This window comes from Vidua chalybeata, chromosome 2, assembly GCF_026979565.1.
Source record: "Vidua chalybeata isolate OUT-0048 chromosome 2, bVidCha1 merged haplotype, whole genome shotgun sequence".
In the NCBI taxonomy this organism is placed as follows: domain Eukaryota; kingdom Metazoa; phylum Chordata; class Aves; order Passeriformes; family Viduidae; genus Vidua; species Vidua chalybeata.
The window spans coordinates 72,564,265-72,578,985 of NC_071531.1; the positions used below are offsets into that span (position 1 = coordinate 72,564,265).

At 53.7% G+C, this 14,721-nt stretch overlaps 2 protein-coding genes and 1 long non-coding RNA gene across 5 annotated transcripts; 2 read left to right on the forward strand and 1 right to left on the reverse strand.

The window, feature by feature from the left end:
• Positions 1–369: 369 nt before the first annotated feature.
• On the reverse strand, positions 370–4,646 carry LOC128782582 (uncharacterized). The gene is made up of 4 exons (XR_008428856.1): positions 2,876–4,646; positions 1,484–1,649; positions 655–875; positions 370–531 (listed from the first exon to the last, which is right to left on the reverse strand). It is a non-coding gene; the product is annotated as an uncharacterized LOC128782582 (long non-coding RNA).
• Positions 4,647–4,719: 73 nt separating this feature from the next.
• LOC128782571 (C-type natriuretic peptide 2-like) lies at positions 4,720–7,091 on the forward strand. Its single transcript, XM_053932979.1, has 2 exons — positions 4,720–4,927; positions 6,312–7,091. The coding sequence occupies exons 1-2, from the start codon at positions 4,829–4,831 to the stop codon at positions 6,582–6,584; spliced, it is 372 nt and encodes a 123-aa protein (XP_053788954.1). The 5' UTR covers positions 4,720–4,828; the 3' UTR covers positions 6,585–7,091.
• A 226-nt stretch (positions 7,092–7,317) lies between these two features.
• On the forward strand, positions 7,318–12,899 carry GAPDH (glyceraldehyde-3-phosphate dehydrogenase). 3 transcript variants are annotated; one of them, XM_053932948.1, is made up of 13 exons: positions 7,318–7,513; positions 8,574–9,142; positions 9,664–9,707; positions 10,309–10,408; positions 10,544–10,650; positions 10,736–10,826; positions 10,997–11,112; positions 11,230–11,311; positions 11,448–11,599; positions 11,701–11,779; positions 12,009–12,092; positions 12,224–12,321; positions 12,596–12,899. In XM_053932948.1, the coding sequence occupies exons 1-13, from the start codon at positions 7,492–7,494 to the stop codon at positions 12,663–12,665; spliced, it is 1,614 nt and encodes a 537-aa protein (XP_053788923.1). In that variant the 5' UTR covers positions 7,318–7,491; the 3' UTR covers positions 12,666–12,899. The 3 variants fall into 3 exon arrangements, with proteins under 3 accessions (XP_053788923.1, XP_053788933.1, XP_053788940.1); XM_053932958.1 differs by having other exon boundaries at positions 7,320–7,513; positions 8,610–9,142; XM_053932965.1 differs by lacking the exons at positions 7,318–7,513; positions 8,574–9,142 and adding an exon at positions 9,297–9,345.
• The last annotated feature ends 1,822 nt before the right edge of the window (positions 12,900–14,721 follow it).

The following is a 14,721-nucleotide window of genomic DNA, read 5'->3' on the forward strand; positions in this document are numbered from 1 at the left end:
AAAATGCTCATTCCTTTCTTATTTTGTATGTGCTTTATACTACACTGTTCAGATTTTATCACAGGACCAATGCAGTGGTGCTGGATTTAGGCCCTTTTATATTTCATGCTTTTTGAAGCTCTTATCCTATAAAGTCAAGCCAAGGGTTTTGAGGTGAAGGTACCTGCATCTTTTTCTTGTGCATATCTCATCAGAGAAGTGTTCAGGGAGTGGAGTGTGAGGAGAAAGAGTGAGAAAGGCTAACTTAGACTAGAGCACTTCAATAAACAGTAGGTAAAGTTCATAGAAAAAATACATATTTTAAAAGCTAAAAAACCAAAACCAATCCAACACTTAAACTTTAGAAGTAACTTGTAATAATGCTAATTTGATAAGTTACTAAGTATACTGATACCCTTGATTGTCTTACTGCTTTCTGGAATGTATTTGCTGCAAATCCAGTTATGTTTCAAGTAAAATTAGCACTTGGGTTTTTTCTTTCATGAATGCCACATCAGTTTTCAAGTCAGTCCCAGCACTCCTTAAACTGCCCTGTGAACATGAAGTACCCTAAATTAGATTCTGTGTTAATCACATAAATAACCTTTAACCTTCTGTCTAGAGGCAGGTTGGCATTTGTCCCAGAGCTCTTACTACAGAAATATTTCCTCTTACCTTGTCAGCTGCCTAGAAAGCAAACTAGTCACTAGCTGGGCAGGAATGGGAAGGGTGCTCCTCCTCTCCACTGGTTCCCGGAGATCTGTAGTCTCTGTCTCTGAGGCTCTAACACCTTTCCACAGTTGTGGTCACCCTGGGTTCACCCAGCAAGTAGAGCATGCTGCTCAGTTCCCTTCTGTTCTGGCTGCAGAAGTAGCTGCTGTAGCTTATTTTCATCCCTATTAAAAAAAAAAAAACAATCATTAGGAAGTGCATAGCTGTGCACTAACCTGAGCATACCTGAATGGACATAATCAGGTTAAATGCTTCCAGAAACAAGTAAAGTGGGGAATGATGGGGTAACAGGTGTATTTATAAACACCTCACTTGAGTCCCATGATTCAGTGAAAATACCTGCCCACTTGCCACCATCCTAATAGCCAAATACCAGTATAGATATGCTCCAACTCCAGAGCATGCCAGTAGCCTCAGGACAATCACATGAAATACAAAGATCAGAAAGCTACAGCAATGTTGTCCTTCTCCCCTCCTTCCTGATAAAATATTCAGTGAAGGCTCCAGGAGGCAAAGGTAGCAGCTACAGCATTGACAGTAAATACAGCACAGAGTCATGCACACCATACATGATTCCCTCACCACCCACAGGGTATGATACTCACATACAGGAATAAAAAAAGGACAGCATATATGGATGTCTGCCCAGGCTCAAGGTTTTACAAGCAATAAATCTTGTGAGATAATATGTTGCTAATGCTACAGTAGGGGAGATATGAATGGGTGGATAGAGGAAGTGAGGTGGCCATAAAACTTTTAAGCATTGGCTCACCTTCAGGCCATACTTCTCTACTACAAGTGGTTGAACTTTTTCCTTCAGGAGATCCACACAGTCACCCTTCTGGAAGGAGGGTCTGGCAATCAGTGACTGGACTGATATGCTGGCTCCTTCACTGGTTTGCAGTCTGTCCTTTGCTCAGTCTCAGACGCTGTGCTGCCTGGGCAAGTGGGAGTGAGAAGTCAGTGGGTGAGAGCTCTGATTGGTCGCTTTCTGATTGGACATTGTTCAGGTGGAGCACCCTCTTCTCCTCACTGTCCTCTCCTGATACCAGAAGAATTAGCTGTCCTGTGTCATGGACAAAGAAAGTCCTGAAGAAAGATGAGGCAAAACTCAGGAGGGGTTTGGGCAGCTATACAGTGGCTACAGCCTTAAGAAGATACTTGCTGCTCTTCTGTTCCTCACAAACATATATTTTGGTGGCTGCCACAATGACCATAAATCACTGCCAAAGGAGTAATCCCACTCCCCTGCTCCTGAGGCAGTGGGATTACTCAGTGCCAAGATCAATGGTGTTTCCATTCTCTGGGGACTCCTGACCATGATTGCTCTGAACTCCTACAAATGGTACCAGTGGAATAATGTGAATATTGTACACTTCTAGAGCCTGCAGCAACCATCTTCCCTTTCTATCACCTTGGGCCAAGGGGTGTTCCCTCAGGGTACTTCGCTCAGTTCCCAGATCTCCCAGTCTCCAGTTGTCCTGCTCCTTTCCTATACGAGCAACTGTAGAAGGCTGGTTGTGATTCAGCAACAGACCACTTTTCTGGTCTTGCAAGCCCTAGAGTCAGTGCCCCAGCACCCAAGGGGGAAGGGTTTTTATAAAGGAAACTTGTTAGCATCAGAGAGGGAAAAAGGACAATAACCTATTTGAGTCTGAGAAAACTGGGGCAATTGAGGACTTGCCTGCCAAAGCCTTTTCACTTCACAGTCATTGCCAGGATATGTCAGAGTAACTATTCAGTTCTACTGCAGTCCCAGCAAGGATCTGGGACATGGAGCAGCTGCAACATCACAGCACCTGAGTCACTGAGCACCTGCATTTTATCCAGGCTTTGCTGGATTTGCAAGAACTTGCAAGAAAATATGCAAATTTTCTGCAGTCTCTGAAGTTTCTTGTTTGATATGGGAGAGTGATGGCTCCTTCCCTCTTGCAGCCCCAGCTCTTGCTGAACCCAAAGAGAGCACTTGCCATTTGAGTTCTCAGAGCCTGTCCACCCCTGCAGGGCTCAGTCTTTGTGCAAGTGAACTGGAATTGTGGAGCAGTTGCAAACACATTTCTGGCATTCTTCTTGCAGTATGGGGGCCACCTCATTCAAGGGATGCCAGATCAAACTGCTGCTACATTTCATATCAAAACCAAAGCATTGTTGCTTTTGCACTTACCTTTCACTCAGGAAAGGAGTGACTCTGACTCATGTAACCAGCGTGTTCCAGCGGAGCTGCTCCTGCCGGCAGCAGGAGTGTTCAAGCACAGTGACTCAGCTCTTTTCTGGACAGCCACATGTGACTGGGAAGTACAGAACAGCATCCTCTGGGACACCTTGCATGCAGCATGAACATGTGCTGACTTCCTGTCCTTCCTTTCTTTTCCATCCCTCTGGAACTTTCACACCACAGGACTCCTTACGCCACAGCATCCAGCACAAGGAGGGGCTGGCTGTGCACACACATCCTGTACCCCATTTGTGCCCAGGCACCACATCCATATGCCCATGCAGGGTGCATGTCCCCAGCAGTCCCCTCTGCTTTGTAGATTCAAAGGTTGGTATGAAAGTAATCCTGTTTCCCACAAAATGTCTTGGTGGGACCTTGGGAGCCCCTCCATGTGCTTGCCCAGGTGACAGGGTGACAGAAATGTCAGACAGGATCATTAGAGCACCACATTGCTCTGGACACAGCACCAACCATGGGTTGCAGCCATCAGCTGGAGTTAACAAAATTGTATGTCCACAGCTGTGCAAAGCACTGCTTCCAGCATCAGTGCTCCAGACTGAAGGGCCCTACTCACTTCTCGAGGACTGGATGCAAAAGGTTTGTAGAACTTTCTATCTCCTTGGGCAGAGAAGAAATGGACCTACAAACTTGCATCTGCAAGTGCAAAATGCCTGGAAGAAAGAAAGGGAGGGAAGGAGGGAAAGAGACACAGAGCAAATATCTGAACTGTGACTTATGTTATCTCTGGAGAAGACCTTTTTCTAATTTTCTTCTTTCTTTGAAAAAAATAAACAAAAGCAGGCAGAAGAACATGTTCTGTCGAATTCTCACCTGACTGTTTTGTGCAACAGTACTGAACAAAGGGAAGTTCGGCGTGTTATTAACAGCACACTGCTAATCCTGTACTGGGGTACAGTCCCCCCATTCCTCTCCCCTGACAAACTTTGCTGATTAGTTTCTGCCTTCATACCCAGGCTGTCTTCTGCACCCTGATCTCTAAACAGTGACCTCATTGCCTTGTTCAGCTGGTGAGAAACTACAGTAAAATGGAAGAGGTAAACAAAGTGGGGGGAACTAATGGCCAGAAGATTTAGGAGGTAGGAATCTGCTCCTTGCTATCCTGCTCCCATTGTGTGCCTGAGCTTGACAAAGTGCAAGCTGAGTCTCAACAAGCTCTTTTCTGTGACGGTTCCTCTGGAAACTCAGCCCAGTCCTCCAGATGGTGACTTGGGACAGACAGCCGCAAATTATATGCTAATATTACTAGACCCACATTCCTGTAACTGCTACAAATTCTGTATAGTACTGAAATTCATCCACCTTCTGCAGCAGGAGCTCTTCATTCCCAGCCCAACTGTCTCACTAAGTTAGAAATATTAAAAACAGGCCTGTGTTGTCACGGACCTGAATTTGTGTCCATTCTGTGCAGCCAGCAGTGTGCCTACCTCTAATTTAGCTGCAGTTCATGCTCACACTGATCAGAGAAATAGCATTAACAGCACTCTACCTATGAGGAATATGTTCAATACTCCTACACAATGCAGCCTTCAATATCCTCCTTTTGGGATGTGTTTCAGTGTGTCACCCTGTCCCTGACCCTGATAGACACCTCCAGGTCCTGGCCAGCAGCAGCTCAACTCACATTTGTCTTCCCAGACACTCAGTAAATACCTTTGTGTCCTTTTTCTTTAGAGGAAGGGGTCTTGCTGAGCTCACCCTGAAATATATCACCCTGGACAAAAGGGCTGAAAGGTTAAGGAGCTCCAGGGGGTGGTTCAGCAGGGAGCTGGGGCCAGTTGCCTGCCAGAATCAAAGCTATAAAGGCAGAGAGGGGCTAGGGACCACATCCTACACGGATGCTGCAAGTCCTGCCTTGCCTCCCAACAGCCCTGGGCTAAGAAGATGCTGGGGCTTCGGTCGTGGCCTTGCTCATTTTTCCTCTTCTTGGTTCTGCTCTCTGCCAGCGTTCAGACTGTGTCCTTACCAGGACAGAGGCTACAGGTAGGAGGGAGTGGGACAGAGCTGAGGTTGATTTCAGGAGGGGAGGGGAGGAGGGAGGTTGTGTTTGAACCTCGAATGAGAGGTGGTCCCAAATTCCAAATACAAGAAGGCTGCTGTCTATTCTTGTTGCACTCTCCCCTTCATCAGCCTCAGCTCTAGGGTGACTTTATAATCCAGTCCCTAAAGAGAACGAGCATTTCAAGACAGGAAAGAGACAAAAGCTTTTTAGTGCTCTGTAAAAGCTTTTAACAGTGAAGGGCCTGGTCCTTTCTAAGCCCACTCTGTGTCAGCAGCCACCAGATATTACAGTCATGTCTCTCATTATGGTTCTGGTTCTGATATTTCAGAGGGAAGACGCATCCTAACAGCCAGGAGTTTTGCTCCTAAGCTCAGTATTACCCCCTTTAAATATCGTCTTTAAGGCCAAGAGCCCTGTCAGGATGCCAACTAAGGGCTTCTTCGCTTGAGTAAATCTTTATCCTTTGCAATTACAGCAATAATATTTTTGACTTTCCAATCTAGCCAGCTCCCTCTTACCCAAACCCTAACCTGAGCCCCAGCACCTTGCCTTCACATACCCTGGGAAAGTCACGGGGAAATAGTCAGGACATGAACTAAAATCACAAGACTGATCCTGCTATGACTCACCACTTTCACTCCTTGCTGAGGATGCCTGTGTCCGCTTCAGTTAACTTGCTACCACAAAGAGCTGCACAAAGGCATCCTCAGCCTTAGCTCAGCATCCATGTGAGAGACAGATGTAGAACGGCTCCTGCAGGCTGCTTCTGTGGGCAGCAATGCCATGCCTCCACTGCACCCAACACACCCCCCGGCCCTTGTCTCCCAGCAGTGCTGAGGGTTTACAGTCAGAACAGCTAACCTAGAGGATTTCCAGCAGACAGGGAGTCCCTCTTCCTCACACCTGCTCTGCTCCTACCTCTCCCTCATCTTTATCAGGTATTTGAGTCAGGACCACCCTTCCCAGCAGCCTTCTGGAAAAATGAAGTAGTACACAGCAGCCTGAGCACATAGAGATGCTCAGCATCTATAAAAGGAGCAAGGACTGAAGAGTTACCTTCCAAATCTGGGGCAGGGCAGGACGTGTGTATGGTTTTACAAGAGTAGGGCAATCTGCCCACAGGCAGAGCTCACAGCAGCTGTCTGCCTGCTGTTTTGGACGACAAAGTCATTTCAGACAGTGGGAGCTGCTGGTCAAGCCCTTCCCCGTGTCTGGATGCAATGTCACAGGCACAGTGCTGTGAGTAGGCATCGCTTTAACGTCCTGCCTGAGCCCTCAGGAGGGCATGGGCAGTGGGGTACCAGGGGGTACAAGGCTTATCACCAGAAGCACAGGCATCACCCCGCTCTCCTCCGTTTATCCCAGATGCTCCTTTCACGATTGCTGCCCCTGGAGCCCGAGTCCACACTGACTGAAGAGGACACGAAGGAGGGGTCCAGCTTTGGTCCTCAGCTGCTCTCTTCCACTCTCCCCTTCCTCCCATCTGGGGCTAGAGCTGCCCGTCCATCCCTCTGGCGCAAGAACCTGTCCACTCGCAAGTGGGCACTGCCTGGAGATTGGGCCTGGAAGGCCATGCCCAGGGGTTGCTTCGGGCTGAAACTGGACCGAATCGGGACCTTCAGTGGTTTGGGGTGTTAGCTTTGGAGGGCCTCCGAGGTGAGAGGGATAAGAATGTGGGCTCGAGCGAGCGGACAGGGAAGTTCAGGGCAGAGCTGAGTGCACAGACAGCGAGGGGATGGGGCAGCGGATCAGGCTGTGGGGCCACCACTTGCCAGCTGCCGGGGCAAAGTCCGGGACAGGGGACACCCCGTGCTGCCGGCGTGGTGCTGGGGCCCGGCAGGGGCGAGAGCAGGTGGGCGGGACACCGCTGGGCGGCTCACCGGGCCCGCTTCTCCGCAGCCGGAGGGCACCCAGCCTCGGAAACCTGCAGGGCTCGGTAACCAGCATCGGCTCGGGAACCAGCACGGCACACCGCTGCGCGAAGCCCTGAAGCTCCCGCCCCGAAAATGGGAGGCTGCGGCAGCGAGGAAGCGGCGCGGCGGTACGAGGAGGAGCTGCCCGGTTCCGCAGCTGCCCCCCGCGGACGCTGAATCCCCGCTCCGCCGGCAGCCCCTCCCTGCTCCCCGTGCCTGAGGACTCTCTCATTAAACAAGCTGTACTAATTTACCGCGTCCGCGCTCGGCGGTGGCGGCCCCCGGCCGGGGGGCGGGCGGGAGGCGGTGTCAGAGCCCGCCCGGCGCCCCCGGCCCCACGCGCGGGGCCGTGCCGGGCCCTGCCGGCGCCGCCGCCATTCCGCGTGGGGCGTGCGGCACGCGCGGCTGCGGCGCGGTGCGGCCGGGGGGGCGGACACGGGTGAGGTATCGACCGGGCACAAGGGCCGCGCTGCTCACCCCGGCCGCACTCTGCCCCCGCCAGAAAAAACATCGGGGCCTCCTGTTTGCGCGGAAGCTTCCCCCGAGAGCCTGCCTCGGTGGGCTGCGGCTCGGGCACCACCGAACCCGGCACGAGTTCGTAGCCCTGCTGCTGTGCCCCGCGAGCCATCACCATGTCCTGGCCTTTAAGAAAAGGTTGTAACCTCAGCTGGGTCTAAACTTAGCCACCAGCCCCTCAGCAGCACCGGGAATAGCAGTGGTTTAAGGAGAGTAGGGTTACGTTTGAGCTGCATGACCCCTCTCTTGTCCCCCACCCCAGTAACTGCGTGGTTCCCCCGGCCTGCCCACCCCCCTCCCTTATCCTCAAAGCCCTGCTCAGCCGAGCAGCGAGAGGGATATTCCAGCTCACGCCACCCCCACCTGCTCTGACAGTCCAGATTTGCATCCCCACTGTTCCCACACCTTCCTCCGGGATGGGAGATTCAGGATTTGTGCGTGCTCTGGGCGTTGTACCTAAGGCGGATTTGTCCCGCCGCACCTGCCCCGCACGGAGCCGGGGGATGGAGGCGGCAGGGTTCGGTGAGGGAGCCTAGCATGGGGGGCGGGACACTGGGCAGCGGCCATGCCAAGAGCGCTTCCTCCTCGCAGGCAGGCAGGGAAGGCAGGCAGGGAAGGCGGGCCGAGGCGGCAGACGAGGAGGATTTCCGCCGTCACGTCCCGCGGGCAGCGGCAGCAATGCCGCAGTGCCTCATTAACATGGTGCTCACGCTGCAGCCCGTGGCCTGCTGGGGCAGCGCCCGGCCAGGGGCCCCGTCCAGAGCACGCCTGGATAAGCCCACTCAGAGGGGGGTCGCAGCTTGGAGGCGGGAGAACTCCCAGACAGTACCTCCCGTGCCGGGGGGTGTGGGGGGACGCCTGGAGATCTGCTGCTCCCTTGGGGTGTCCTGAGCATCCCTGCAGTCCCTTACCCTTGCAGCCATAGAATCATGGAATGTTAAGGGGTTGGAATGGACCTTAAAGATTATCCAGTTCCAACCCCCGTGCCACGTGCACGGACGCCTCCCACTAGAGCAGGTTGCTCAAGGCCTTATCCAGCCTGGCTTGGAACAGTGCCATGGTTGGGCCATCTACAGCCTCCCTGGGCAACGCGTTACAGTACCTCATCACCCTCACAGTGAAGAACTTCTTCCTAATATCCATCCTAAATTTCCTCCCTTTCAATTTGTACCCATTACTCCTTTTCCCATCGTTACAGCTGCTGACGAAGAGTCCCTCTCCGGCTTCCCTGTAGGTCCCTTCGGATACTGGATACTACTCCATCCAATTGGGCACAGGCTGCAGCCGGGGCGGGTGGCTACCTGCCCTTTGTTACCAGGTGGAAGCAGCGCATACCATCCTCCGGAGCAGCAGCGAGCCCGGCGGGAGCAGCCCGTGACCGGCTATCACCCTCCCCGCCTCCTCGGGCAGGGGTGCATCTGTTCATCCCCGCTCCGGGGACACCTCCCCGCAAGGACCGGTGCATCTTTCACCACCAGCACCACCAACCCCCTTGGGGTGGCTCGACGGGAGGGTGATCGCTACCGACTCTCCGTTCCCAGAGCGGGGCCTTTGTTAACGGGGGGCGGCGGGGCGGGGGAAACAGGGGGGGTCTTCGGCAGCCGCACCCGCAGCACGGGCGCACGTAGCCCGGTCCGGCCCCCGCGCTGCCATTCGACGGCGTCGCGGCGGGGCGGGCCCCCGCCCTACCCTCACGCGGCTATAAAGGGCGGCGGAGAGGCGCTGCGCCACCTCCTCACTGCGCGCCGGGCGGTTCGGAGGCAGCAGGTAACGGGCGGGGCGGGGGAGATGCGCGGGGGGAGAGAGCGGTGGCGGCGGGTGTGTGGGCGTGTGAGAGCCCTCTCCCCACACAAGCGCACCACCCACCGGCAGGGGGTGCGGCAGCCCCCGGGCGGAGCGGGGCCGCGTGGCGGCGAGGCCCACGGGCACAAAGGCGGCGCAAAATGGCGGGGGCGGCGTGAAGGGGGGCGGTGAGGCGAGGAGGGATAGGGGTGTGAGGGGGAGATGGTCGCCGAAGGAGGAGGAGGGGTCGGATAGTTGTCGCGGGGGGGGGGGGGGGGGCAGGTGGGTTAATCGCCCGGGGCGGGGGAGTGATCGCCCGGGGAGGTGGGGCTAGCTTGGAGCGCGGGCCCCCGCTCGCTCTCCTCGCCTCCCGCCACCCCTCCCCCCCAATGGCCGCTCGCCCCTCGGCGCAGGCGAGACGTTAACGGCGCCGGGTGAGGGCGCGACTGCCGAGGGTGGCTGTTGCCGGTTCCCCTCATGCCCCTACTGGTGGTTTCTGCCCGCAGGAACATCCCGAAGCGGTAAAGATGGTGAAAGTCGGAGTCAATGGGTGAGTGCCGGGGCCGACGGGACCAGCAGGGATTTTGCGGGGGGGGGGGGGGGGGGGGGGGGGGGGGGGGGTTGGGGGGAGCGGCAAGGTCGCCTCAAGGGCGCGGGGGGAAGATTGGGGAGAGGGAGAGGTTGAATCCCGCCGGTCCCGCTCCGCCGGCGCCCCCCGGGGCAGAGAGCGGTGCTGCTGACTCATTTCTCCTCGGATTCGGGGTGACTCACTCCGGAAGGGGCTGCCGTTGCTCGGCTGCCCCAGTTTCCCTCCCCATTCCCGGGGATCCCTGCAGCCCCCCACCAAAAGGTCTCTCAGTGGATCGTGTGTCGATGGTGGCCCCGGGGCTGTGACCTTCTCGTGCCGGGCCGAGGAGTAACCGGATCCCCGGGGCTCTCAGTAAATTTAGCGATTGACCTTTCTGGGGCGGGGGTCGTTCTTAATCTTTAACCGGGGTGCCTTGCCTTTGGACGAGCTGCAGGGCTCCCTCCCGCCCTACCGGCCAGGGAGCAGCTGATGATTCCGAGGGAAGGCTGCCAAGGACTGCCTCCCATGCCCAGCTGGGCTGCTTCTCTGTTGCACCTCCTCACCCGTGTCTTTCTCTCTCCAGATTTGGCCGCATTGGCCGCCTGGTCACCCGGGCTGCCGTCCTCTCTGGCAAAGTCCAAGTGGTGGCCATCAACGATCCCTTCATTGATCTGAACTACATGGTGAGTTGCTTTGCAGTGCCCCCTCTGGGCCTTTCTGAGTAGGGCTCCTCTGGATCTGTTCTGGTAACTTCCCAGGGTGTTAGAGGATGATGGCAGCCTGGGTGCCTGACCTTCTGCTCCCCCTCTCTTTATTAGGTTTACATGTTCAAATATGACTCTACTCACGGCCACTTCCGGGGCACTGTCAAGGCTGAGAATGGGAAACTTGTCATCAATGGGAATGCTATCACCATCTTCCAGGAGTGAGTATCTCTTTCCCCATTGCTCCTCTGGAAATTGAAAGCAGTTGTCTCATGGAGCAGCTCATAAAATTTTGTCCCTCCTTAGGCGTGACCCCAGCAACATCAAGTGGGCAGATGCTGGTGCTGAATATGTTGTGGAGTCTACTGGTGTCTTCACCACCATGGAGAAGGCTGGGGTGAGTATGCCACGGAGGCATAGGAGAGAAGGGATAGTGCTGCTTTCTGCCTGTTGGGCACACCACCATGTACAGAGCTGCTCAAGATAGGGCTGTGAAGGAGAAGGGATCTGAAGAAGCAAGCTTGGAAGGATCCTGAGTTATGTAATCTCTTAACTCTCTCTCTCCAGGCTCACCTGAAGGGTGGTGCCAAGCGTGTGATCATCTCTGCCCCCTCTGCTGATGCTCCCATGTTCGTGATGGGTGTCAACCATGAGAAGTATGACAAGTCCCTGAAAATTGTCAGGTAAGGAGAGAGGAGCATGCTTTCTGGCCTGGAGCTCTCACCAGCTGCCAGGGGTCTCACTTCACCTCAGTGGAAGTGTTGCCTCTGGCTGATGTGCCTTTTATCTCTCTACCCCAGCAATGCTTCCTGCACTACTAACTGCCTGGCGCCCTTGGCCAAGGTCATCCATGACAATTTTGGCATTGTGGAGGGTCTCATGGTAGGTCTGCAGCTTGGTGCTGAGGAGGCTGATCTACCACAGATCCCCTCGTGCGAGAGGGAAAGTATCTGTGTCAGCTGGGATGATCTTTCTGGAGTGTATTGGCTGTGTTCTTATTCCTGTGCTCTTTCTTCAGACCACTGTCCATGCCATCACAGCTACACAGAAGACAGTGGATGGGCCCTCTGGGAAGCTCTGGAGGGATGGCAGAGGTGCTGCTCAGAACATTATCCCAGCATCTACTGGAGCTGCTAAAGCTGTGGGAAAAGTCATTCCTGAGCTCAATGGGTGAGTGTTATCCCTTCTCAAGTGTCAGGAGGAGGCAGAACATTCCTAGGCTGGCAGAGGAGTGCTAGATGCTGTTCCTTACTGACTTGTGTCTCTCACAGGAAACTTACTGGAATGGCTTTCCGTGTGCCAACCCCTAATGTCTCTGTTGTGGACCTGACCTGCCGTCTGGAAAAACCAGTAAGTGTTGTGGCTGAGGTCCTAACAACTTGCAGGTGTGCCCCTCTTCCTCTAAGCTCTGCATTGCACCTGGAATTGCCCTCTCTGCATCCATCTTGTCCTGAAGATGAGATCTTTGTGAAAAGAGCACCTGCTAGGGTGTTCCCATGTGTGTCTCCTCCCTCCCCTGTCCCCAGTGGACATTTTGTGTGAGTTGGGATCTGATAATCTTGGATCTGTTTCTCCTCAGGCAAAGTACGATGACATCAAGAGGGTAGTGAAGGCTGCTGCTGATGGGCCCCTGAAGGGCATCCTGGCATACACAGAGGACCAGGTGAGGAATGCCTGCTCTCTTGGCCTCATTTTTCTAAAAGGCTGTTGTCAACAGCTTTACCAGAATCCTCTTTGGGCACTTGGAGTAGAGACTGTGGGCAACCATATGCATTACAATTTCTTGTGTTTCAGGTTGTCTCCTGTGACTTCAATGGTGATAGCCATTCCTCCACCTTTGATGCGGGTGCTGGCATTGCACTGAACGACCATTTTGTCAAGCTGGTTTCCTGGTAGGTGCAGCCCTGGGGATGTGGGGGTTGGCACAGACAGGTTACAGACGTCGGTGTCCTGTTGGTTACCGCTGGTGATCCAGGTGGATACACAGACCTCCAGTCTCACCATGGAGTGAGATTGCTTCTTATCTGAAATTACTGTAGCTGCCTCCTTCCCTGCAGTGGGTAGATGGGAATTCAGTTGTGTGGGATGGGGCAGTGGAGCAGGAGGAATGGAAGAAGGGGTGTGAGAAATGAGTCAGCCATGACAGTGCTTGTTTTCTGTCCCCAGGTATGATAATGAATATGGATACAGCAACCGTGTTGTGGACTTGATGGTCCACATGGCATCCAAGGAGTAAGCCGAGCACACAGCCCCCCCTGCTGCCTAGGGAAGCAGGACTCTCCTTTGTTGGAGCCCCTGCCCTTGTTCACCACCGCTTAGCTCTGCATCCTGCAGTGAGAGGCCAGTTCTGTTCCCTTGTCTCCCCCACTCCTCCAACTTCTCCCCGAGCCTGGGGGAGGTGGAGAGGCTGATAGAAACTGATCTGTTTGTGTACCACCTTACATCAATAAAAGTGATCACCATCTGAAAAGCCTTGTCTGTCTGTCAGGGGGAGATGGGAGGGGGCCATGTATGTAATGAGCAGCTGCAGGTGCCTGCAGGGCACAGTCTCTGCGAGCTGCAGTGAGAAGCTGGGGAGTGCAGCCTGCTGAGGTGCTTGTTACACGTGGGAGAGTCCAGAGTCCAGCCTGTGAGCCAAAATGAGGTGTGCAGGGCTGTGTTCCTGTGTGGTAGGATGGAAAGCAGCTCTGGCTCCATCCACCTAGTTCTGGATTTGCTTGTCTGATGGGTGCATGCAGAATAAAAGTGCTGAGCAGATGACTCATACATTTGGTTTGGTCAAGGGGCACAAGAAACAAATTCATTCTTCCCCTGCCTCAGTGGGGGACAAGGAAGATAGTCCCTGGTATTACAAGGCGGGTATTTCACTTGCTTTTACCTTTTAAAATGAATTGGCTTTTGCCCTAGAGGAAATGGCTGCCTAGGGACGTGTTGGAGGCCATCGTCAGTATGGTGGTGGCCAGTCTTAATTCTGGCTTAATTCTGTGCGTAAGGGGGGGGGGGGGGGGCAGTTGCAGTTAAGCTGCTGAGCAGCAAATCTCCGCAAGGTGAGTGTCAGCCCTCTGCCTCCCTGCATTAGTTCTAGAAGCATGAATGCTGCTGGGCAGTGAAGGAGCCTTCCATGACCTGTGAGCACCAGGACAGATAAGCAATGCACTGCACAAAATCACGTGGCCCTCCATTTTTAGCAGCTTAATTTAGCATCTCAGGGCTGATGTGTTCTCTCCCTGGCAGGCATGGTTGGAGCTGTTGTCCGGACCCCGACTGCTTTAGACCCTGATCTGGATGCTGCAAGGACGTAAGCTGGAGGATTTAAACTCTCAGGATCAAGGTATGCTGGACATGGTTTCCCAGAGCAGCTTATCTCTAGCACTTGGGCTGTGTAAGAATTAAATGTTTGCTGGACTAGAGGGCAATGACTCTAAAGTTATTTTGCAAAGAGAAGAGGTTGAATAACCTGCCTCTGGATAGGAACTGGGATTCTGAGCAGCTTGTTAGCCCTGGGACAGCAGAAATACTTGGATTACACCACAAATGGCCCCATCATTGGAGCTTTAGGTAACTCTGGCATCAAATGGGAGCTGCACGGTGCTGGAGCTCACTGGAGGCAGCCCTCCCGTGGAGCTGGGTTTCTGCTAGGGGGGCTGTGTAGCCTGGAGACCTGTCAAGATTACAAATGAGTCTTGGGTTGGTCCCATCCCGTCCTTGATTGCTGTGCCTGGGTGCTTTGAATGGCTGTGCTGCTGCCTGCATATTGTGTGTGTGCCAGTCAGCGCCTCGCTTGATGATCTGGAAGTTCAGAGAGGCTACTGAAACATCTAAAGGGGGGGAAAGATGGATGTCCTGTTTTCCCATGTAAAATATATTTTGAACTGGGTTAAAAGCTGGAACATTTCTACAAGTCAACTTCTGCTTCTAAAAAGCCTTATGTTTCCTAAGTAAGATAAGACTACCTAAAAATTGGTAGAGCTAAGAATTCTTGTTATTTAACAAGCGTGAACCAGCCCTATCCAACCTGAGATCAAATTGCTCTTAAGTAATACAGCCCCAGGGTGGAGGAAGAGTATGTGCTCTCAGACCAACAGCTGCTAGAAATGTCTCGAATAAAGGTTCACTCTGTTTTCAAATACTATTTCAACTGGTTTACAACCTCATCTCTCCTAGAAAAATTATATGGTATTGAGGCAAGGAAAGCCAGGAATCACAGCATTTAAAACATGGTTGGTCTTGTATGGAAACAGGGAGAGTGAGTGTGGCAAACTAGTCATGCAGCTTTTGGACTGCCTGGAGGG

Bases quoted from the DNA above. Each gene is read 5' to 3' on its own strand.
- GAPDH (XM_053932948.1), top strand. From the start codon at position 7,492: ATGTCCTGGCCTTTAAGAAAAG. The intron at 10,409-10,543 runs GTGAGTTGCTTT...TCTCTTTATTAG, and splicing joins TCATTGATCTGAACTACATG to GTTTACATGTTCAAATATGA. The intron at 11,113-11,229 runs GTAAGGAGAGAG...TCTCTACCCCAG, and splicing joins AAGTCCCTGAAAATTGTCAG to CAATGCTTCCTGCACTACTA.
- LOC128782571 (XM_053932979.1), top strand. From the start codon at position 4,829: ATGCTGGGGCTTCGGTCGTGGCCTTGCTCATTTTTCCTCTTCTTGGTT. The intron at 4,928-6,311 runs GTAGGAGGGAGT...CGTTTATCCCAG, and splicing joins TACCAGGACAGAGGCTACAG to ATGCTCCTTTCACGATTGCT.